The sequence below is a fragment of the Sinocyclocheilus grahami genome, unplaced genomic scaffold (assembly GCF_001515645.1).
Source record: "Sinocyclocheilus grahami isolate Dianchi unplaced genomic scaffold, SAMN03320097.WGS_v1.1 scaffold273.1, whole genome shotgun sequence".
NCBI classification, from domain to species: Eukaryota; Metazoa; Chordata; class Actinopteri; order Cypriniformes; family Cyprinidae; genus Sinocyclocheilus; species Sinocyclocheilus grahami.
The window spans coordinates 649,073-673,282 of NW_015505452.1; the positions used below are offsets into that span (position 1 = coordinate 649,073).

Below are 24,210 nucleotides of genomic sequence, written 5' to 3' on the forward strand. Positions count from 1 at the left end.
TGTGCAATGACAAAACAGACATGGATGCGGCCGCGCGCACATACAAAAGTTGACTAGTTTTTAAAGTAAAATTTTAAAGATATTTTAAATGTACCTTTTATAATACTGCATTTTTGAGAGACAAAAAAAACAACAAAACAGGTAGGCTCAGCCCCGTAAAGGTCAAGTCGCATTTTATTATTACATTCATGAATAGTCTAATGTAAAATACCGGTAAATAAAGCTAAATGTTTACTAACGTTATAAATACAGATAAGCTAAAAGCTATTTTAGTTCCTTTTACTCCTTTACAAATCCTTTACATTTAACGGTATTCAGAAAAATAATTAAGCATAGTAGTTAAACATCAACCCAAAACGAATTCACTGCTGCTGAAACTGAAACGGGCGTTGGGCTCTTATTCGGCATGAATCCACTCAAAAAGGTTTCCATAATCATGATGTATTTGAAAGCTAAACTATTATTTATCACTCCAGTGCACGTAAATCATCCTTCACATGTGCAATGTTTGGTAGGTGAACACAATAGATTGTACTTCGGACTATTTAAATTGAGTAGTGTAACTTTTTATATGTTTGGTTGGCTTATTTTATTCTGAAAATGAACAGGCTGCGATGTCAAGTATGCTAGAACTGGTGTGTGTGCGCACTTGAGGCACCTGCGCGATCACTTGAATTTGTTTTTTATGACAGCAGAAACAAAGATAAGTCTGAGACATCATTATGAAACTATAAAGGGGCTACTTTTATTTGTGTACAGTACAGTCACAATATCAACAAAACACTGTGCTTTTGAAAATAAAGAAAACAAACAGATGTTGCTTTCTGCTATATTGATTTCCTTTCCGTAAACTTGTTGCGCATTAGAAAAATGCACAGAAACTCGCCATATAGAACTTGTTGCAGTTTTTCTTTTCTTTTATTAATCTGTGAATAACTTAAGTCATATATATTTCATGAATAGGGATATTTATTTATTTTATATATGTGATTATTCAGTTTTTCTCCGTTTATATAATTGGTTATATTTATGTTATTTTATTTCAGCTTTATTTCAATTAACAGAAATGTTTTTTTATAGTTTTAATTAACTTTAATAACCCTACCTAAATGGCAAAACATCCATAGAACTGCAGTAGGCCTACACTTTTAATTTTCCAGCTGTTTCAAGCCACAAATATTTAATAATTATCAAATGTCAAATAATTAATTCAATGCCGGTATGGGACAAAATTTCAACCAGGCTGGGAGTTTTATCCAGGCCACCATAATTTACTTTACTTTTATGAATAATAAAAGAAATGTTGACAAATTGCTTGCAAATCGCTCTTTCTGGGGGGGGGGGGCAGCTATTTGATTTTGATTCACAACATTCTGATCTCGATTCAATATCGATTCCTTTGGAAATACTGTATATCAGGTACAGTACATGTCAAATTTTCTTCAGGAAATCTCAACTAATGCTGTAAACTATGCAGGGAGCCCTGTCTGTTGGTATATTACAATTAAAGGTTAAAATTAACATGTTTCTTTTGTGCTATAACTAGTAATAAAGAGGAAGAGATGATCAGTTCAATATGCTTCATGTTGCTGCTTAAACTGAGGCAACTACAGCTTTCATGCCACATTAAAGAGTGAACTTTATTGTTTGAATTTGATGATAAAATTTACTGAATCTGAAAACTTAGAAGTTATATTTTGTTAGCGCATCAACAGAAAACACCATAGACTAAAAGTATGATATTGGAATTTAGGATCAATATTGGTTCATGATCATCAAAATGAAGATCGACTGAAATTGATCAATAAATATGGTCAACCCAGCCCTACATTTAGACCTCGTAATTTTTGGACCTCGATAGCCCCAGTCCCTATCCAATTACACTTTACAGAAAAAAATGCTTTGTGAAAAGTTTATTCTGTTGTGTTTTACAGAACAAAAAAAGTCAAACACTTTTGGAACCACATAAGGGTGAGAAGATGATGACAGGATTTCAAGTGAACTACCTGCTTTTTCTGCTTTCAAAAAGTAACATGCCTTTCAAAATGGCAAACTTCTAAATGTCTGTCAAGTGTATAGTATTTTTTTTTTTAGCAAGAACTTTACCCTGCAGACATTTTAAGGCAGAAAAGAATGAAGTATGAAGTGCCATTCTTGATATTTCCCAAATGAACCTTTGGATCAGAAACTTTGATTTGACATTTATTGCTTTCTTCTTTCTAAATTCTAAATCAGTTTGTAATAACACATCCTCATTGCCTTTGTTTAGTATCTGAAAAGAGTTCCCCAGCTTGTTAAATAAGGGGTTCCACTGGGATCCGGACTCATGTTGGATCTAACTGCTTTTAATTTCCGGCCTGTCCCAGATCACCCTATATGTCTGTATTAATTACTCAGAGTGATAAAAAGCATGTCTTAATGAAACTGACAGCGCTGAGACTATGCGGTGGGTGTGCACCTGGTCAGTGCACAGTCCAGCGCTCTGTATATATGCTGCTGGGATTTCCAGAAATTAATCTTGAAATGAGCGCAAGTGTATTATACAGCCACTTACCTTTTAATCACAAATGTGTGAAAATGATACCAGTTTAATATGCAAGATAAATGCACATGATCCACACAATGCACGCCGTTATCTACACATATGCAAGATAAATGCATATGATCCACATGATGCATGCCATTACCTACACCATAGCCTGATATAATGCACTTTTAATGAACATGTTTATAAGGTGACCATTTCTGAGAGATAATGTATGGCTCTATTTACTGCTACTGCTTTGTTCATCCTTTCACTGACAAATTAACTAAATGGTATGCTAGAAGTTACAAATGTTTAAAAACAGGTTTAGTTGTTCAGATCCGATCTGATCCTAACCTATCCTATCATATTCTGTCATCAATTACTCAACCCTCATGCCATTCCAAACCCATGATCGATGTTTATATGTGAATTAAATATTAAAGGAAATCTGTTCATCATATAAAATGACTGTCTCTCTTCAGAAGACATGGATTAAACCGCTCAATTCATATGGATAATATTTTACAATGTTTTAGGTTTTTGAAGTGACAGTTTTGCACTTTCAATGGAGGGACAATAATGTCTCAGGTTTCATTAAAAAATATCTTAATTTGTGTTTCGAAGATGAGTCTTATGGGTTTGGAACTATACTGAATAACAAATTTATTCAACAATTCTTCTCCTCCACATCCTGTCTCCTGCGACACACCGCCATTGTGGACAGAGTATCAAGACGCATGTGCTTGCTTCCGCTTCATGTAAATGATGCATGCGCATGGTTCTGCTGCTTACGTTGAACACGCTCTCGGATTTCATAAAAAATATCTTAATTTGTGCTATATTCTGTCATCAATTACTCAACCCTCATGCCATTCCAAACCCATGATCGATGTTTATATGTGAATTAAATATTAAATGAAATCTGTTCATCATATAAAATGACTGTCTCTCTTCAGAAGACATGGATTAAACCGCTCAATTCATATGGATAATATTTTACAATGTTTTAGGTTTTTGAAGTGACAGTTTTGCACTTTCAATGGAGGGACAATAATCTCTCAGGTTTCATTAAAAAATATCTTAATTTGTGTTTCGAAGATGAGTCTTATGGGTTTGGAACTATACTGAATAACAAATTTATTCAACAATTCTTCTCCTCCTCATCTTGTCTCCTGCGACACACCGCCATTGTGGACAGAGTATCAAGACGCATGTGCTTGCTTCCGCTTCATGTAAATGATGCATGCGCATGGTTCTGCTGCTTACGTTGAACACGCTCTCGGATTTCATAAAAAATATCTTAATTTGTGCTCCGAAGATGAACAAAGGTCTTACAGGTTTGGAACGACATGAGGGTGAGTAATTAATGACAGAATTTTCATTTTTGGGTGAACTATCCCTTTAAGTCTTTCGGTGTTGACATATTTATTAATGGTGAAAATACTGACATAGTCTTTTTTGAGCTATGATACATTTTTTAGACAAATTTATGTTTTAAATATATACAATTTTAATAAGGTTGGCCCCTCCTGTATTTCACAATTTTGTTCATTTTAATTCTAAATACTCCTGTAAAATCCACTAGATTATCTTGCATAAGAGATTGTGTTGTACATTGCATTAAATATAAACATTTGTTCAATATTGTACATGGTCCCTTCCAAATAAATAAATAATTCTATCGATTGCTTAATTAAAGAGTCTTATCCGATTTTCCATTAGACATTTCCATTTGAAGTCTCACTGACTTATGAGCAATATACTCAAAAATGTTCCTTACTGTGACGATGAGGCCTTTTTCTTGGAAGTATTTGACCAGGGGGATGGCATTCTGCTTGAAATTAGTCAAGCGTCGATCGATAGCTTTAGGGTTATCATCTGGGCGACCCTGCTGCTCCGCACGCTTCTCCAGACGCTCCTTCAGACGCTGGTTAGAGCAGGCCAGAAACACCACCAGGTCTGGAGTACAGATCTACAGAGAGAAAAGGAGGTGAGTGTCTCTTAACTAGTAATGTCTTAATTCAAGTTGATATTGATGGGTATCGTCACCTTCTGGCAGTCAAGATCAAAGCGCCTTGTGGCTCAGTGATCTGTGAAGATGTAGCTATTAAGAACCACTCTAAGGTCATACATCTAAATCAGCTTCAGGTAAGATTGCCAATCTAAGATGAGTTCTGGCCCCTCATATTATAATGAATGAGATTGGATGTAAACCGCAGGGCAAAGAAGCATACATAAGGTGTCTTAGTTGAAACGTTCACATGTGAAACCACATGAAATACACAGCATTTTGTGATATTGAGAGAAATGTCACAGTCTTATTTGATCTATTATTTTAGTTTGAAGGCTTTATTATGTGCAACAATATTGTGCAGTTGCAAAGAAATCTGCTAGAGAAAGTAAATAATAGAGTTGGTTGCTATGGTTACTGACACAGTTAAACAATTATTAAAGACTAACAAAAAAACTAAGATGTGTGATGATACAGCTAGTAATATGTACATATCGGCCGTTTCAACAATGCTAATGCTTTTTTATATACAGTATATAGAGCATGGTGGAAAGAGTGCAATTTCATTCGCAGCCTCCTTATCAAGTCTAACATGTCAAAGGTCTTAATTATATCTGTTCGAATAGCAGCTGTGTTTTTAATTCTTTGCTTATTGTTCAACACTCAATGTGGACTATCTTTTTTCTATTTGCCAGACTGGCAGCAGGCCTACATAAGACAAATGTGCAATAAGTGTTAACAAAATGATGACCTCAAAGGACAGATATTTGATTTGAAATGCACTGTCATTCTCTTAACCAGTTGCCTGCTGGAAAGCCTTTTGGGAATGTGCACTTAATTAGTCACTGGAGAGGAAAAAAGACTATAAATGTCAGTTCATAAAAGCCTGAAAGCCAGTCACAAAACAGAAAAGCATGCTGATTATCTCAACAGAAGCATGGCAGGCGAAATGTCAGTGAAAGCTAAAACACTGAAATGATTTTTTTGGCAATATAAACTAGACTCTGTTCCTGCCATTCAATCCAAACTCATCTGTAAAAAGGGATCTGGATTTACCGGAGGTCACGTCATTGGTAAAAGACAATCGATACAATAACTAAGAGGGAAAACTGTCCAATAGTGATTGAAATCAATAATAACAATGAAAACGTTCCACTCAATCTAATATGGTAAATATTAAGCAGCATGACTGTTTTCATCATTTATATTAATAATAAATGTTTCTTGAGCACCAAATTAGCATATTGCACATGACACTGAAGACTGGAGTAATGGCTGCTGAAAATGTAGCTTTGTCATTGAAAGAATCAATTATATTTTAAAATATATTCATTTAGAAAACAGTGATTTTAAATTGTAAAAATATTTCACGATTTTACTGGTTTTACTTTTCTTTTTTTCTCAAATAAATGAAGCCTTGGTGAATGTAAGAGACTTCTTTCAAAAGGATAAAAACAATGTAATACCAGTTTTGTGAACAAATCAATCTCAAAAGATTTTTGTAATTAGTAAACAGAATAAGTTGTAATAAATAAATAAATAAAAATACTATGCTATATCACAATTATATGTTCATTTTTCAGGTACACTGTTTGCTTTCTTGGAACCTGGTAGCAGAATATCTAGGTTGCTCTTTTCCGTATAACGAAAGCTAATAACAATTCTGATTAAATCTGGAAATAACAAGAAATTTAGAATGAGAATTCTGAAGTGTTAAAATGAATGAGAAATATTTAACATTAAAGGTCATTTTTCAAAAAGCACATTTGTGACACTGACCATGTGAACTCTTTATACAAAACATCTTTATACAAACTATATACAAAAGGTTATATGTTCTGGATTCCATAGAATATGCATGTTGCATTAGGAAGAGATTCATACATTCACAAGCTAAATATAAAAATGCTGGATGAGTTTCTGTGGGACGGCGTGAATTGAAGATAAAAATGCTGCAGGGCCTCAGAGGGTTATCAGAAAATGTCTGCTGTCTTGTTTTAGAGGGTATTACACCTAAAAAAAAACCTTCAGAGTCCCACCCTTTATGCATCCTCATGTGTAATACACATGACAGACTGCCAATCTACCTAGCCGTGATCGTAACCCTCTGAGAAATGCTCCTGTCCTGTTCTTCTTACTTATCTCTCTGTGGAATTAGCCTTTTGCTACTCTTCAAATTCTATTAATAGTGTTCTGTTTTTATCTCCTAGTTTACACTTTACCTCATTCATTCCAGTCAGTCATTATCATGCTGCTGTAAGTTCCCTTCCTTTTTTTTGTTTTGTGTTAAATACACCTATTGAAAATAATTGTTCCCTAAAAAAAAAAAAATTCTGCATTTCCGCATGACACAGATCTGAAATAACATGACCAAATTTTTAATTTGGGGTGAACTATTCCTTTAAATAAGCAGGGCTGAGGTTAGTGCTGGGCGATATGACCAAAAATGTATATCACGGTATTTTTCAAAATTATACCGGTTTCACGGTGCCGCTCACTGCACAGAACAGACGCCGAGAGAGGTGACACTTCTCCGGGAAAGTCAGACCTCGCGTTCACGGGACAGCACTGGCGAAATCTTCCAACTGAATTATAGCTAAGGTTTATCCAAAAAAGTCGCTAGGTTTGTCAGTATGAATATTCTATGGAAAAAAGCCGCTAAAAGGGTCTGAAAGTTGCTAAATCTAGTGCTAAAGTCACGCTTGTGTGTGTGTGAGACGCGGGAGCTGATGGCAGGGGGCGGTGGATATTTGTGGCGGTCAATGTGGATATTGTCGATGAGTTCTTCTGTCATCACGTTCTATTAGTTCTACAGCTTCAGTTTCGGAACTTTCACGCTTAGTAACACATACAGCTGTTCCCTCACCACAGTGCACCAGTGAAAAGGGACCCCTTTAAGCAACTTATTTTTGCGGTATTGCGGTATTTTAAAAATTCATATCATAACAAAAATAAACACCGGTATTCGGTATGAACCGGTATACAGCCCAGCACTAGCTGAGGTCTTGCTAACTCCTGTCAGTGCATGTTTAGAGCATTACTATTATGCACTCAGTCAAAGCACTGTGCTACATGGCAACTGCACTCAGAAAGCGGCTTTACGAAACGAACGTATGACAGAATATTGGCCGTACAGTCGTTTCAACGCAAAACTTGGAATTTATCAATATGTACGTGAGCGTTGGCTACGATGAAATCTCATGTCTGGTCTCAGATCATGTATACAAGTTTTTGAGTTACCTGAACTTGCGCGCAGCATAGTAAATCTGGTGGAGAATTGTAGAATGACGGCATTTTGTTCATTTAGATTATTTACCTGATCGTCACCCGGAGCTCATTAGTCAATCGTTCACCAGTAAGATTAGAATGTCTTTTTTTATATACAGGGTGTAGCGTCTGTACCAATCAAACACTGAGGTCTTGCTAACTCCTGTCAGTGCATGTTTAGAGCATTACTATTATGCACTCAGTCAAAGCACTGTGCTACATGGCAACTGCACTCAGAAAGCAGCTTTACGAAACGAACGTATGACAGAATATTGGCCGTACAGTCGTTTCAACGCAAAACTTGGAATTTATCAATATGTACGTGAGCGTTGGCTACGATGAAATCTCACGTCTGGTCTCAGATCATGTATACAAGTTTTTGAGTTACCTGAACTTGCGCGCAGCATAGTAAATCTGGTGGAGAATTGTAGAATGACGGCATTTTGTTCATTTAGATTATTTACCTGATCGTCACCCGGAGCTCATTAGTCAATCGTTCACCAGTAAGATTAGAATGTCTTTTTTTATATACAGGGTGTAGCGTCTGGACCAATCAAACACACAATATATATTTTGTTAGCTAGATTTCACAAATACTTTGTAACACCCCAGGACGCCGAACAGGACCCTGGTTTCATGGTAACCCGATACATTTACAACCTTGTGGAATGCGAGCCGACCCTCAGCTGCATTCTCCAGAAACAAGGGGGCACAAATGCACAGTAGAAATTGACTTTTCTACTAATTAATTCATAGGAAAACCTTTCTTTGAACGAACACACATATTCTTCAGGCCATTGTGTATATTATTGCTGTTTTGTATTAATCTGTTGTATTATAGAATATTTTATTCATGCTTACGATAAACCACTCATTCATATAACCTTACAAATACCGTGTTTAGTATCTATGAATTCGCCTTCTGATGATCTAAACAAGATTGTACATTATATGTTGATACATAGGCAATATATTAGTGTCCTGAGAATCTTTAGTATTTTCGACTCAAGTTCCAGATACTAAGTTCCATGTTTCCACACAAAGAGTCGTAAACCCTCCAGCAATTGCCACCTCCCGCTAGGAAATTTCCATCTCTCTCATTGGACAAGCCCATCTTGAAAGGCGGGGATCTTCTCCGACCTTAAAGGCCACACTTCATGTGACCCGCCCCAGTCGGTGGTTCGGTCAGATGCAGATGAAGATGTGAGAAAACGCTTCAGGATACCAAAGCTTTGTGCCAGGCCTTTCGGCCTTGACTTTTCCATTCACCAAAGATTCTCTGACTCAACCTGGTTCTTTTCATCAACTAATTTCAGCAAGATCTTGGGCCTTAAGATTTGCATCAGGAAACTTGAGATTCCGGACTTCCTCATTGGAGAAGCCTATCTTGAGAGGCGTGAATCTCTGCAGGCTTTAAAGGCCACACTCCATGTGACCCGCCCAGTCGGTGGTTCGGTCGAAGCTAAGAAGATGTGAGAAAACGCTTCAGGATATCAAAGCATTGTGCCAGGCTTCGGCCTTGTCCTTTCCATTTCAATCAAGATTCTCTGACTCAAACTGGTTCTTTTCATCAACTAATTTCAGCAAGATCTTGGGCCTTAAGATTGCATCAGGAATCTCTTTCAGGATGCCGAGACTCGCAAGTATCAAACTTAGTCGTTTTAATTGATGCATTAAGTATCAGTTACACCTTTTTACAAGGTGTGTTTGAGCTAAGAATCTGACGTTTTCCCTCAGGTTTTAGATCTGCTGAATATGCAAAGTTTTCCATAAAATTCATTCTTTTTGCCTCTTTCTGTGCTGAGTTAAACTTTAACCCTTTCCTATACCAACTGTATATGTGTATGTTAGACCAGTTTATGTGTGTATGTAGGATGTTAGACCAGTTTATGTGTTTATGTAGTATGTTAGACTAGGTTAAGTGTTTATGTAGTTAATAAAACCTTACTTGTATCACACTTGACGTGTTCATTGTTTGCTCATAACCGGAGTCACTAATCATGCAGATTTACGCTACAAGCTTTTGTAGAATTGTACATTAAGAAAGTTATTTCCCTTAACCAGGAAATTAACGTTCTTAGAATTGACAAGACAGTTGACCCTGAGTGGTCAGCTAAATATCTACAGCGGATCTAAAATATGAATAGTTAATTATAACTAGTTATGGTTAATTATTCATATTTCCTGTCGTTGAGCTAAAATTCGCTACAAGGGCTTTAGCTTTATATGTGTGAATAGCAGCATAAACAACAGACCACGAGGATTCAATCGCCGCATTATGCACCTGCAGCGCTTCTGTGAACGGAGAAAAACAGAAATTAAGTCTATAAAAGGAATAAAATAAATAGGACCACACAAAATATATAATAGGCTATAATATAATTAGCAGATAAACAAAAGAAAAAAAAACCTGTGCAACAAGTTTAGACTACGCTTGTTTTTGTGACACTCTTAATGCATTATTTATTTTCTTTATTTGATTTAATCCATCTGATCGCACTTGCACACACAAACAAGATTTGTTCTAGCATTGCCTAACATTTCAGCCATTCATCATCAAACTAAAATGCAGTCAACCAAACATAAATATTTTAAAAGTTCCGCAGCGTGCAGTGCCCAAAGAAACATTTTTGCGCATGTGAAGGATTTTACACAGATATTAGAACATGAGTGAAGTATAAAGCCTTGTTTAGGCTACATAATAAATAATAGTTAATTAAGCAACCAAATGTTACAAATATGGAAAAACGGAAACATTTGGATTCTTGTGGTATGAGACAGGCTCATGAGCCCAACGCCGTTTCAGTTTTGCTCAACATTTGTATGCCGTTTGCCACTATAGCCTAATTTATGGTTTATTGCATAGTTTAATAGCTTATAGAATTTTATAACTACTTATTTTTCATTCTTGTTCTGTTCTGAATACCGTTAAATGTAAAATATTTTAATATAAATTAAATAAATGAATGTAGCCTAATTGTTTGCAATTGCAAGGTTAATGGGTGTTTTTGGAGTAAGATCAATTTCTCTTTCATGAGATTACTTCCTCTTTTTGGCCGGGTTTCGTTTCTCCGTGTCGTAAACTCTAGAGGCAAGGATATTGAAATGACGATTGTTTTCTGCCGGCACATTTATCAACGTGCGATCATTCATACGATGAGATTGGCGACATACGAATGCTTCATGAATCACACGTGAACTCTGTCGTAAATTGATTTGTGCGCACGGATCTGCACTTGTTTCTACGTTAGATTGATAAATGAGGCCCATTATGTGTAAAGAGTAGTATGTTAGAATTCACAGTATTCATAAAACAGAAAAGTACCCGTATGCGCTACCTCCATTGTGATTCTTAAGTGTGCATCCAACAGACACTTTACAATCCCACAAGGCCACAGGAGAGGATTTGTGTATGGCATTGAAACGACACAACTGATGCTGATAGGTAATGTGAAAAGGTACCCTTTCAAAAGGTACTAATATATACCAATACACTGAACAAAATTATAAATGCAACACTTTTGTTTTTGCCCCCATTTTTCATGAGCTGAACTCAAAGATCTAAGACTTTTTCTATGTCTACAAAAGGCCTATTTCTCTCAAATATTGTTCACAAATCTGTCTAAATCTGTGTTAGTGAGCACTTCTCCTTTGCCGAGATAATCCATCCACCTCACTGGCATATCAAGATGCTGATTAGACAGCATGATTATTGCACAGGTGTGCCTTAGGCTGGCCACAATAAATGTGCACATTTTAGAGTGGCCTTTTATTGTGGCCAGCCTAAGGCACACCTGTGCAATAATCATGCTGTCTAATCAGCATCTTGATATGCCAGTGAGGTGGATGGATTATCTCGGCAAAGGAGAAGTGCTCACTAACACAGATTTAGACAGATTTGTGAACAATATTTGAGACAAATAGGCCTTTTGTGTACATAGAAAAAGTGTTAGATCTTTGAGTTCAGCTCATGAAAAATGGGGGCAAAAACAAAAGTGTTGCGTTTATAATTTTGTTCAGTGTACAATACAAATGTGTACCTTGTGAAAAGGTACTGCCCCAATGACAGATTCTGTACCGTTTTCTTGTGTATGATGGAGTAAATCAAATTTCAAAATAAATAAGCATGATATGCTGAACAGTACATTTGACTTTTTTTCAAGAAAAATTGAAAATGAGTAGTTTTACTAGAGACATATGTTATTAGGTTATCTGTACTTCAACACTCAAGTACTGAATCTTTGTCTTCCACTGAGGGTGAGTAAATAATGATGAAGTATCCATATGATATATGACAGCCTCTACTGAATGTAGTCAGTTAGCTGACATTTGATTGGGTTGTGGAGACAGTGTCTCTCGGCTTTGCTCACAGTGGAGGTTTTTGGTAATCCTGTAATGATCGCTGTTACAGTTGCAGTCTGATCCCTTCTCGTTCTGCGCTCGTCTCATAATTGGGTTTTAAATCCCTTCATTGCTGCTGCTCATCTCTATTCTGTGAGAGTCAAAGCTAATTCAGTTACTGAGGTTAGTTGTGGTGACACCGTTATTGGTTGCCTGGTCACTGAACACAGTCACACAACACACAGTCTAAGGTCTGTTCAAATCTTTCTCCATCCCACAAACACGCAGACAATAAAAAAGACTCATTGTTATTCATATAATCTCCTGCACTGGTAAATGTGTTGTCATCTTCTCTGATCTGGCTTCATTGTATTTACTATTTTCATTCAATCTAAGCTGATCTCATACCCTCCATGTTTGTCCTATAAGTATTCCTTAAAGATTTTTGCCATATTTAGAATCTTTTTTCTTTAACTTTTTGTACGTTTTCTTTTTAATGTGTTCAGTGGAGAGGTTTGTGCAAATTACAAAATTTTACTTAATGTGAAGTTATTTTGTGATGTATGTTTGGCAGGGGTAGGTCATCCAAACAATCAATCAATCAATCACTCAATCAATTGAATGTATTAATAATGACAGAATTAAACTATTCATTTAACCATCAAACTCATATAAACTCAAACTGAGAGAATCATTATAATTTATCTTTATTTTATTTGATTGATTGATTTATTTTTGTTATCATCCTCTCAGTTACAGTCAAATAGCACTCTTCTTCTTAGTCACAGTTACTGTGTGCATTTTGTTTTAACAAAATAAATAAATACATACATTTGATGCTGTTACTCATTTCCGCAATGGCCAGAGTTGCCATATGGAAACGTTTAGATTTTCTAAATTTACTGTACGATATTTTAAGTAAAGTTAATCTATGAATCTTAAACTTATCAAATATGCATAAGAAATGTATTAAATGTGTATATCACACTATGCTATGTTCTTCCTCTGCTTGTGCCCTTGTTTTGTTTTTATCTGGACTTTTATTTTGTAGTCTGTTCAGTTCCTGTTTCTATGGTTCTTGTTTGTTGCAATTTTTTGAGTAAACTTTTGGTTTAGCCTCACTTGTGTTTAGTTTATCTCCTCTTTTCCTTGTGTATAACTTGTTGTTTCTTCATTAGTTTTTAACTAATGGTCTTGTTTTGTTACGATCATGTGTTCCTACATTTGGATGGACTGTCCCTTCCCTTGTTTCTTGATGTTTTGGTTTTGTTTGTTGTTTTTGCTTTACATTCTTAATAAACTCCTGCTTGTATATAAGTCTTACTTAACTGCACTTTTTGTCTCCAGAAAAAAAACGTTATGGCCTAATAGCACAACTTGAGGGTACTTGAGCATGCGTCTCTCATGTGATGCAAAGCCTTGGAGAGAATTTGGCTTAGAAACAGCACAGTATTGTGTTTTTTTTAAAGACTGACCTTTTAATTTGTATAATACAATTTGTTTTATTTTAGTTTTTTTTTTTAGTTCTCAATTAGTGTGAAATTCAAGGAAAATGACATCTATAGATAAGTTACAGAACTTTTCTGTCTGTTTTGACTATTAAAAAATTATATACAATTATATTCAATACTGTAATGTTTGAAGTAGACTCTCCCTTTGAATAAAAAGTAACTTAGAGATTGTTATGTGAAGTACATATTTAGCCTATTTAATAAAACATGAGTGCTGAAAAGCATCAGTGAGAAAAGCTGAAAGGCTATGCTGAACACCGGCTGCTGTGCTGGCCGACCGTCTTCGTAGAAGGTCTGCGAGCTGCAGGCTGGGATTTTTTTTCTGGCAACCCTTCACTCAAAAATCCTCTCAGTGACTGTGCTGGCACCTCCGGAAAAGGCAGAGGTAGAGAGAATAAGGATACACACAGGGGAATCGGTGCCTGAATCTGGGTCCCTATTAAACTGTGACAGCCAGCAGACAGAAAGCAAAGTAAAACTAGACATCACTGTGCATTTTCCTTAGTAATATACAGGAAATTAATGTGAAATGGCCAAGTACAGAAATTAACTTTTCCATTAAGGAATGACATTTGCCCATTTAAATTGAATTCCAGGAGTGTTTTTATTCTAACCTTATTAAATGCATTATTGAATTGAATCAATAAATGCAATTAGAATAATAAGACACTACAGCATGTTTATCAGTCAAATGAAATACAAAATCCATCTTTGCACTGCAGAAGTGACACAAAAGCTGCATCTGAAGTGTCATTTAGTCTGTATTTAATAAGACTGTTTATTGCTGTTCAGAGGTGGCATGAATGCATTAACATGAATAAATAAAAACACGTGTTCAAGAACATCACTAGGTTGTGTATGTAACCCTAGTTCCCAGAGGGAATGAGACGCTGCGTCCGAAACGCTTTGGGAACGCTTTGGGCTCTGTATGACCACGCTCTGAAACAAGTGTGTAATCTGTCGGAGGGAATCTCGGGTGACGTCACCAGTGGGGATGACGTAGGGACCAGGAAGTATGAAAGCACATGTTGTGGAGACAGCAGTAGCTTCTGGATTGAGAAGGAAGCGCACGAAGGGATGCAGGAAGTATGGCTACGAGATGCAGCGTCTCGTTCCCTCTGGGAACTAGGGTTACATACGTAACCTAGTGACGTTCTCCTTCAGGAATTCGAGCTGCGTCGCAAAACGCTTTGGGAATGAGTATGCCCACATCCCCAGACTGGCCAATCCCTGACCAGTGTGGATTGGCACAGCTAGGTCGAGAGAACTGAGGAGCCAGGAGTGGCATGAAGGTCAAGGCTATAGAACCTGACGAAGGTCAGAGGGGTAGACCATCCCACAGCGTCACAAATGTTGTGCATTAAAATACAGGATGAGAAGGCCTTGGAGGCCGCCATACCTCTAGTGGAATGAGCCCTGACCCCCAATGGAGAGGGCAGATCAGAGGATTCGTAAGATGTAGTGATAGCATCCACTATCCACCTGCTGAGGGTCTGCTTGTTCGCAGAAAGACCATTTTTATAAGGACCGTAACAAACAAATAACTGATCTGACTTTCTCCACAGGGCAGCTCTGTGGACGTATGTGTCCAGTGATCGCACTGGACACACACAATTAAGCTTTTCCTGGTCAGAGTTCCGAAAGGGAGGAGGACAGAATGCCTGAAGAATAATTGGCCGTGGAACAATAGAGGGCACCTTGGGGGCATACCCCGGTCTGGGTCTAAGATCACTGCCAGCAGAAATGCAGCCTTAATAGAGAGAAACCTCAATGAAACCTCTTCCAGAGGTTTAAAGGGAGCTTTAGAAAGGGCCTCCAGAATCACAGCCAAATCCCAAGCAGGCACTCTAGGGCGTACCGGAAGCCTCAGCCTCTGGGTACCCTTGAGGAAACGTGCTACTCGTGGGTTCCTCCCCAAAGACTGCTCGCCCAGAGAGGCAGGTAAGCAGCAATTGCAGCCACGTAAACTTTCAAAGTTCAGGGGGATAACCCTGTGGCAAAATGATCTTGTAGAAATTCCAGCACTGGACCAACAGGGCAGTTAACTGGGTCTAACTGACGTTCATCACACCATGAAGTGAAAAGATGCCACTTAACAGTATACGATTTCCTCGTGGAGGGAGCTGTGGACTGGAGTATGGTCTACACTACCTCAGTAGAGAGACTGGAAGCTATGAGTTGTGGCCCCTGAGCTTCCACAACTCCGGACAGGGGTGAACAACTAACGGGAGTCTCCCATGGAGAGTCTTTGAGTAGGGCTACCAGGTCCGCAAACCATGGATGGCCCGGCCAGTACGGGACTACTAACAGGGGACGAACCCCATCTCGGTGAACTCTCTCCAGAACTCCCAGGAGCAGAGCGATTGGGGGAAACGCATACAGATAAAGTGACGTGACATGTGGCCAAGTATGGTGACCCATACTCGGAATTAGTGCTCTGCATTTATCCCATCCAAAGTGCACACACACAGCAGTGAACACATACAGCAGTGAACACACACACACACCGTGAACACACACCCGGAGCAGTGGGCAGCCATTTATGCTGCGGCGCCCGGGGAGCAATTGGGGGTTCAGTGCCTTGCTCAAGGGCACCTCAGTCGTGGTATTGAAGGTGGGAGAGAGCGCTGTACATTCCCTCCCCTACAATCCCTGCCGGTACGAGACTCGAACCCACAACCTTTGGGTTATGAGTCCGACTCTCTAACCATTAGGCCACGACTTCCCCATGATGCAGCCTCAGCCACGTCTGTACCATAGCGTTCAGTCCAAGAGGAGCTGGGTGAATGAGGGAAAACCAGCGGGGACAGTGCATAGTCTCTTGAGTCGCAAACAGATCCACTTGTCCTCTGTAAAACTTCCTCCATATCTGCTCCACCACTTCTGGGTGGAGTCTCCATTCCCTGGGCCTCAGCCCCTGCCTCGACAGGATGTCTGCTTCCTGATTGAGGTGCCCCGGGATGTAAAATTCCCTCAGTGAGAGCAACTTCCCCTGGGCCCACAGAAGGATCTTTTACCAGCCTGTAAAGGGGGCGCGAACGCAGACCCCCCTGCCGATTTATATAGGAGACCACCGATCTGTTGTCTGTGCGAACTAGCACATAATGGCCTCTAATGTCTGGGAGAAAATGCTTCAATGCTAGAAACACGGCCAACATTTCCAGGCAATTTATATGCCACATGAGATGGGGACCTTCCCAAAGACCCTGGACGGAGCGGCCACTCATGACTGCTCCCCAGCCCGTGAGGGAGGCGTCCATCGTAAGTGTTACACGACGACACGGAGCCCCCAACACGGGGCCCTGTGACAGGAACAAAGGTTTCTTCCACATGTCTAAGGCCCGTAAGCCTAGCAGCGTGACTTTGATCATGCGGAACGGGTTGCCCCTCAGGGAAGTAGGGGTACAAATAGGGGTAACACAGGACAGGCAGGAACACTGATGTCACATGGACTATTTTACCGATGTCCATACTATGTTTCTAGACCTGGGAACATTACAGTTGCATTGCTGTCTATGCAGGGTCTGATAGCTCTCACATTTCATCAAAAAATATCTTAATTTATGTTCCGAAGATGAACGAAGGTCTTCCGGGTTTGGAACGACATGAGGGTGAATAATTAATGAGTGAAATTTTTGAGTGAACTATCCCTTTAAAGACTGATTCATGAATCTCCTGCGTCTCCACGTCCTTCGCTCCTACACAGTAGTCACTGTGACAGAACACCGGACCATAAAAAAAAGGGTTTCGTTGCGTGTTTCTCCTCCGTTTTGTTTCCGCACTTTGTTCAGTGTTTTGTTTACTGTTTTTCCCCCATGGATCCCCTCGCCATTTTGTTCACCTCCCTAGCCCGTAAAGACCTGGCCTTTGTGGAGTATGCGGTTGAGTATGCAGTGCTGAACTCACTGTTCTGGATCGGGGCAAACTACTACCGCCCCGTCGACCTCCTAGACACCACTGGACTGAGCTGGAAGGAAGGGATCATCCGGTGTCTGGACAGCGTCTATCTCCGATCCAGTGCACAGCCAGACCCAGAGCCCAGCCCACCATCACCCGGCTGTGTGGAGCTCAAGCCTGAGCCCACCTCTGACGGAGAGCCCGAGACCGCCACGACCAACGAGCCATCGTCGCATGGAGCGACAGAGCTGAGGATCGCCACAGAGCCGGAGCTGTTTATGACATCAGACCAGGTGCGAGAGCCGGCTACAACGCTTGCCACGAGGGAAAAAGCCGTGGACAGTGAGAACGCGAAGAGGAGCTCCGCCCACTGCACCATGGCTGAGGGTGAGCTTATTGTGTATCTGGGACTGCTGGACTTTGAAGGGGACTTAATAGACTGGGAGGCAGATATATATGCAGATATGCCCATTCTCCTCCCACCTTCCTCGGACTTAACAGTCTACCCTGAACTGTATGCCAGCACTGTCATTCCCGTCTGATGCGCTGGGATCCAGTCTGTGTGTGCTCCTGCCTGCCCCGTGTTACCCCTATTTGGATGATTAAAGACTGTGATTCGTGAATCTCCTGCGTCTCCGCATCTTTCGCTCCTGCACAGCAGACACTCCTGACAGTATGCTAAAGGTTACATCTTTTTCATAAGGGTAGTTGGTGAATAAAATCAGTTTAGATGTTATAACCACTTATTTTAGATGTTACCACAACACTCATTTTTGTTGTGGTGATGTTTTTGTCCTAACCATCTGCAATCATGCGGCAGGTAACATTAAATATTTCCATATTAACTGGTGACTGTGACATGTCACACAGCATTTTCACACTGAAAATGCTGGAATCGAGTCGGTTAGGACACAGTGTTAAATTTTGTCCGCCAGTGTGACTGGTAGATAAGCAAAATTACCCGACACTGCACAAAAATACCTGCATACCATTACATGCCATACCTGCAAAAGAAAGTCAAGCAGATAATGTGACATTATGAGTTCATTTCTGAGATAAGCAGACAGTGTTGCAAATCTATTTTCTGGCAGCAACAATTGTGCATTCCTCACAGTTCTCTGCCTACGTTAAAGCACCTCTTAGATAACTGGTGTGAAATGAGGAAAGCTGGAAACAAGTGTAAGGGATGGAAAGAGACGAAGAGAGAGACGGAAGCATATCTGATTCTTGGTACTCATTAAATTTTACAGCTCATGTAGACAGACTGAACTTGGTGATCACATCATCCGCAGCCTGGAAACAGCACTATGTGACATTTACAGGTGGTGACTTCCGCCATTTTCAAATCCGGACTAGCAATCTTGTGTTTACGTAAAACTTAAAGGTTAATTCGAGACCGACAGCAAGTGCATTGAAGGGTAAGGGGTAGCAAAGCGTTGCGTTAGCTGTAATATCTAACATACTACCTCCTAAACCTGCTGTCTTAGAAAATAGAAAAAGTGTGGGAACAAACTAATTAGCCATGATGAAACGTGAAGGAAAATGCTGTCATTTAGAAAAGAATGTGCACTGAGACCTGCAATCGAGAACTGTCACATGATTTCCTCTTAGCGAGGCTGACATTAGCTCCATTTTTACAGGTTTACAGACATTAATATACACCTGTCATTGCAGAAATCCCATCTGAGTCAAGTGGTTCCTGTCAAAAACACAGGGAATAGAGTGTTTCAAGTATAGGTTTGAGATCTGACATGTGTTATGCAGACAAGTCACTCATGCAGACATGAATCAACAGGGTGTGAAATAGCGGTTCACAACCCATTCCCCCATCGCAGGTTGACAAAATGGTCTCAGTGTTTTGTCAGAGTTAGATATGTCTGTGATAATTTCCCATTAAAGCAACCACTTAAAGCAAAAAAAGTGTGCATAATTAAATTTACATTTGCGGTGTACTTCAAATATTAAAAAAGTATATATATATTTTTTAAAACTGTACTTGCAGATAATATAATATTCATCAAATAAAAGACCACTTAAGTGTACTTAAAGAGAACACACTTTAAAGACAGTTTCTTAAAAAAACACTTTGTAATAATGTAAAATTAAAAAGTTTGACTTTAAAGTACAATATAAATTATAATCTTTTTGTGCTTTAAATTATACATTGAAGTGTTGACTAACATACTAAATCACAACAATTTTAACTGTAGTGTTATTTGATATATTATTTAAAGTTGATATATTTTACTTAATTAATTAAATTGCAACTTCATCATTACAACAAATACATGACATACAAGTTACATACCAGTCCACAGTCTACTTCAACCATATCTCAAAGACAACAGAAGTAATTATATATAAAGATATACTTAGGGTGCATTCACACTTGTCATGTTTGGTTAGATTAAAACAAACCCTGGTGTGATTGCTCTGTTAGTGTGGTTCGTTTGAGTAAGTGTGAACGCTGCCATCCGAACCCTGGTGCGCACTAAACAAGTGGACCGAGACCGCTGAAAAGATGGGTCTCGGTCCGCTTCCAAACGAACTCTGGTGCTGTTCGAATGATATATGAATGCAACACGGACCAAATACTTCTAAACTAACAAAAAACAGGAAGTAATGACAAGATGCGATGCTGTGCGACATGGTTTGACGACGCGGTATAACCAAAACAAAATGAGCAGAGGGCAAACGTGGAGTAACGATGATGTAAAGTGCCTATGAGCTCCTTGTGAGTTTGCAGGTAGTGAAAATACAATTATATGTACACACGAGAATGAGTGTGCTTAGTCCAGCAGACGGCATTAGGTGTGTTCAACTTAAAGCGTTAATGGATGCTTTGATATCATACACTTTTAAAAAATTTCCATTTAACTGTATTTTACAGTATACTTACATGAAATGTCCTATTAGGTTTATTACAGTTTTGCACTGTTAATCAATTAACAGGTTCCCTTTCAGGAACTCGAGCTGCGTCAGAAATGCTTTGGGAACCCCCCAGCGTGACCATGCTCTGAATCACATATGAAATCAGTCCAATAGATGGGCGAGACGTCATGGGCGGGTGACGTTGTGACCAGGAAGCTATAAAAGCACGTGTGGTGGAACTGGCGTCAGCTTTTTGTCATTCAGCAAGCGCTCTGTGTGTGTGTCAGTCGCTATCTGTTTGTGAGTCTTATTTAGTGTTGTTATTTAGCGCCAGCCACGCTTTCGCCGAGGCGGAGCGGCGGCTGTGCTCGTGGGGTTCGCATATGGATCCGGTGGAGGGAATGTAGACGGGCTAGTCCCGATCTTCTTCCTCACCTACCAGATCCAGCGCCCGCTCTCGGGGTTCGGAAGCCCGCGCTGCGGTTCTTTACCCCCGGTGAGAGGGCTCGACGCTCCGCCTGTCTTCCTCCGAGGAGGTTGATATGGAGGACGTCGATGAGCTTGCCAGTTGCTCAAGCATCAGTTACACAAGCATATTATGTCTATATTATTATGAGCAGCATTTACTGGGGAGCGGAGCTCGCACAGTCAGCTTTCGGAAATAAGGGGCTGATTGTGCTTCTTTCCGCTGAACGCTACGCTCCCGCTGGGCACGCTCCGAGGAGTGTGTCCGTGCTTGCGGTTCGGTCCCACTATTGCTGAGGCACGGTGGCGATTCAGATCGCTGGGATCGCACGTGGATCTAGCGGATGGGTTGGAGACGGTTCACCCTTTCTCTGCCTGCACTCCCTAGATCCAGCACTCTCTCTCGAGGCTCGGAAGCCCGCGCTGCGGTTTCTTCCCCCTCTGAGTGAGAGCTGGCTGCTGAAGCTATTTTTCTCAGAGGAGATTGATTTGTTTGTGTGACCAAGCGGCTTGCGTGCTGCCGAGGTATTACATCATTTCAGTTTTGATGTGAATCTTACCACACCAGACTGTGTTTACTCGTTTGGTTGTTTGGCTGCATTTAATTCTGAGGAATTAAATGAGACAGCACACTTTTCTTGGCGTTAAGTCTAAACCCCAGCTCTTACAAGTGAGCGTGAACGACATCTCGATGCCGAACCGCCACCTGCTCAGATTGAGCTAATATCAACCAGTCATCGATGTGGTTGAGTATGTGGATGCCCTGGAGTCACAGAGGAGCCAGAGCAGCATCCACACACCTCGTGAAAGTGCGGGGTGAGAGTGCAAGGCCGACGGAAGAACCCTGTAAGCTTTTGCCCCCAAAAGCAAACCTCAGGAACTTCCATCCTTCTTTGGGACAACGAAGTACCGGCTGTAGAACCCAAACTGTCTGTCGATAAAAGGGACCACCTCGATGGCCTCCTTCCTCAAGAGAGTGTTAACTTCTTGTTCCATTACCAGAGCCTGCTTGAGGCCCACCAGAGTGGGAATGACCCCGTTGAATTCGGTAGCCTCTTTCTACAGTGTGCAGGACCCACTGAGACACATTTGGCAGAAGTTTCCACGCTGTCAAAAAGGTCTACTAAGGGAATCAGTCTCTCGAGACTGAGATAATGAATAATGAGATCTCTGGTATAATCAGCGCGGCTAGGTCGGTGCCCTGAAGCGGCGAACCAGCAGGAGATGGCCGAACTAGCTGCTCTAGAAACCTCTGAAGAGGTAGCGAGCCTCTTAGTACCGCTACGTTTCCGGGACTGAGAGAAGTGCTCACCGGTGACTGCTGCGCCCCACTGAAGCACAGTAGGTAGCAGGGTTGGCAGATCGATCTCCTGAGGGCACTGAGGAGAGACTGGCACCGTATAATGAGGTGTACACTGCTCTTCCCAGAGGGGCCTGCCCTCGGAAGTCCTGAGCCATGGCATCAGGACTCTCTAAGCTGAAGTCTCCTATTGAAAACGATGGTCCTCAGACCCGCGTCATCTCCTAGGAAGATTAGACTGATAGAACCAGAGCCTGCTCAGGGCAGGACCCAATGAGACACGCTTGGCAGGGGCTCCCACGCCGCCAGGTGACCAACTAAGGGAACCAGTCTCTCGAGACTGGCCTCTGGGAGCGGTAAGATTGGTGCCCTGAAGCGGTGTGCCCACAGGGAACGGCCGAACTAGCTGCCCTAGAAATCTCCCAAGAGGTAGTGAGCCTCTTAGTACCGCTACGTTTCCGGGCGGTGACTGAGAGAAGCGCTCGCTGAAGACCACTGCGATCTCCTGAGAGAACTGAAGAGAGACGGCCACCATATAATGAGGTGTACACCACTCTTCCCCAGAGGGGGCCGGCCCTCAGAAGGGCCTTAGGCATCAGGACGTTTTAGCTGAAGACTATCCAGTGGAATTGACGGTCCGCGGATCTGCCTTCTGCTAGAAGCCTTCGGCCCAGGAGCGCCCCTCTGACTCTAAATTCTGAGGAGTATGAGAAGTGACGCTCCCTATATGAGGATCTGGAACACGGTTGGTTGGGGCTGCTCCCGCCCAGCAGCCCCTGTTGGCCACCTCAACCCCAAGAGCCCCTGTATATCTAACTTCTCATAGTTAGATAAATACTTCATTTTATTCCTCAGAATTAAATGCAATCAAACAACCAGTCGAGTAAACACGGTCTGGTGTGATAAGATTCGTATCAAAAATCGAAAATGATATATCTAACTTCTCATATTCAGATAAATACCTCCAGTACAGAGAACCACTTATCTGGGTATGGTGTGGGATTCGACCACGATGCAGGCACGTCTGTCTCCTGCTCGGTTCGTGTCGATCCTCACTGCAGTCGCGAGAGTGAGAGAAGGCCGGTCACTCACTGTCAGCAGCGTCCAACGTGATACCGTTTGGCCTGCTGTACATGAGACCCCTACAGTGGTGGCTCAAGACCAAGGGGTTCTCCCTGAGGGGAAACCCGCTCTGCATGCTCAAGGTCACGCGGCGATGCCTACGTGCCTTAGACATGTGGAGTAACCTTTGTTCTTGTCTCAGGGCCCGGTGCTGGGAGCTCCTTGTCACCGCGTAATGCTAGCGACGGACGCGTACCTCACTGGTTGAGGAGCAGTCATGAGTGGCTGCTCAGCCCGCAGTCTGTGGAGTGGCCGCCATCTCACATGGCACTTCAACTGCCTGGAGATGCTGGCTGTGTTTCCAGCATTGAAACACTTTCTCCCAGACCTAAGAGGTCGCCATGTGTTGGTGCACCGACGATACAGCGGCGGTTTCTTAAATCAACCACCAGGGTGGTCTGCGTTCGAGCTCCCTTTACAGGCAGGCGCACCAGATCCTTATGTGGTCCCAGGGCAAACTCCTCTTGCTGAGAGTAGTTCACAATCCTGGGCATCTCAATATGGGAGGGGCCGAGGCCCGGGGAATGGAGACTTCCAGAGTTTTTGGCCAGGCTCAGGTGGACCTGTTTGCGATTCGAGAGACATCGCACTGTCCCCTCTGGTTCTCTCTGACTCATCCAGCTCCTCTCGGACTGGACGCTATGGTACAGACGTGGCCGAGGCTTTGTCTGTACGCCTTTTTCCCCAATCGCTCTGCTCCCAGGAGTTCTGGAGAGAGTGTGCCAGGACGGGGTCTGTCTACTGTTGGTAGCCTCGTTCTGGCCAGTCTGAGTATGGTTTTCGGACCTGATTTCCCTTCTCGACGGCTCTCCATGGGAGATTTCCGTCAGGAGGGATCTGTTCTCACAGGCGGAGGGTCCTTTCTTCCCCCCCGGCCGGAGCTGTGGAAGCGTGGGTG

At 41.3% G+C, this 24,210-nt stretch overlaps 1 protein-coding gene across 2 annotated transcripts in view; it reads right to left on the reverse strand.

The window, feature by feature from the left end:
* The window catches only part of LOC107599844 (adenylate kinase isoenzyme 5-like), a 91,234-nt gene that overhangs the window by 49,114 nt on the left and 17,910 nt on the right, over positions 1 to 24,210 (reverse strand). For both annotated transcript variants that reach the window (XM_016291546.1, XM_016291545.1), the window contains exon 6: positions 4,308 to 4,499. In XM_016291546.1, the coding sequence (XP_016147032.1) occupies positions 4,308 to 4,499 (192 nt within the window). The remainder of the gene's footprint in view (positions 1 to 4,307; positions 4,500 to 24,210) is intronic.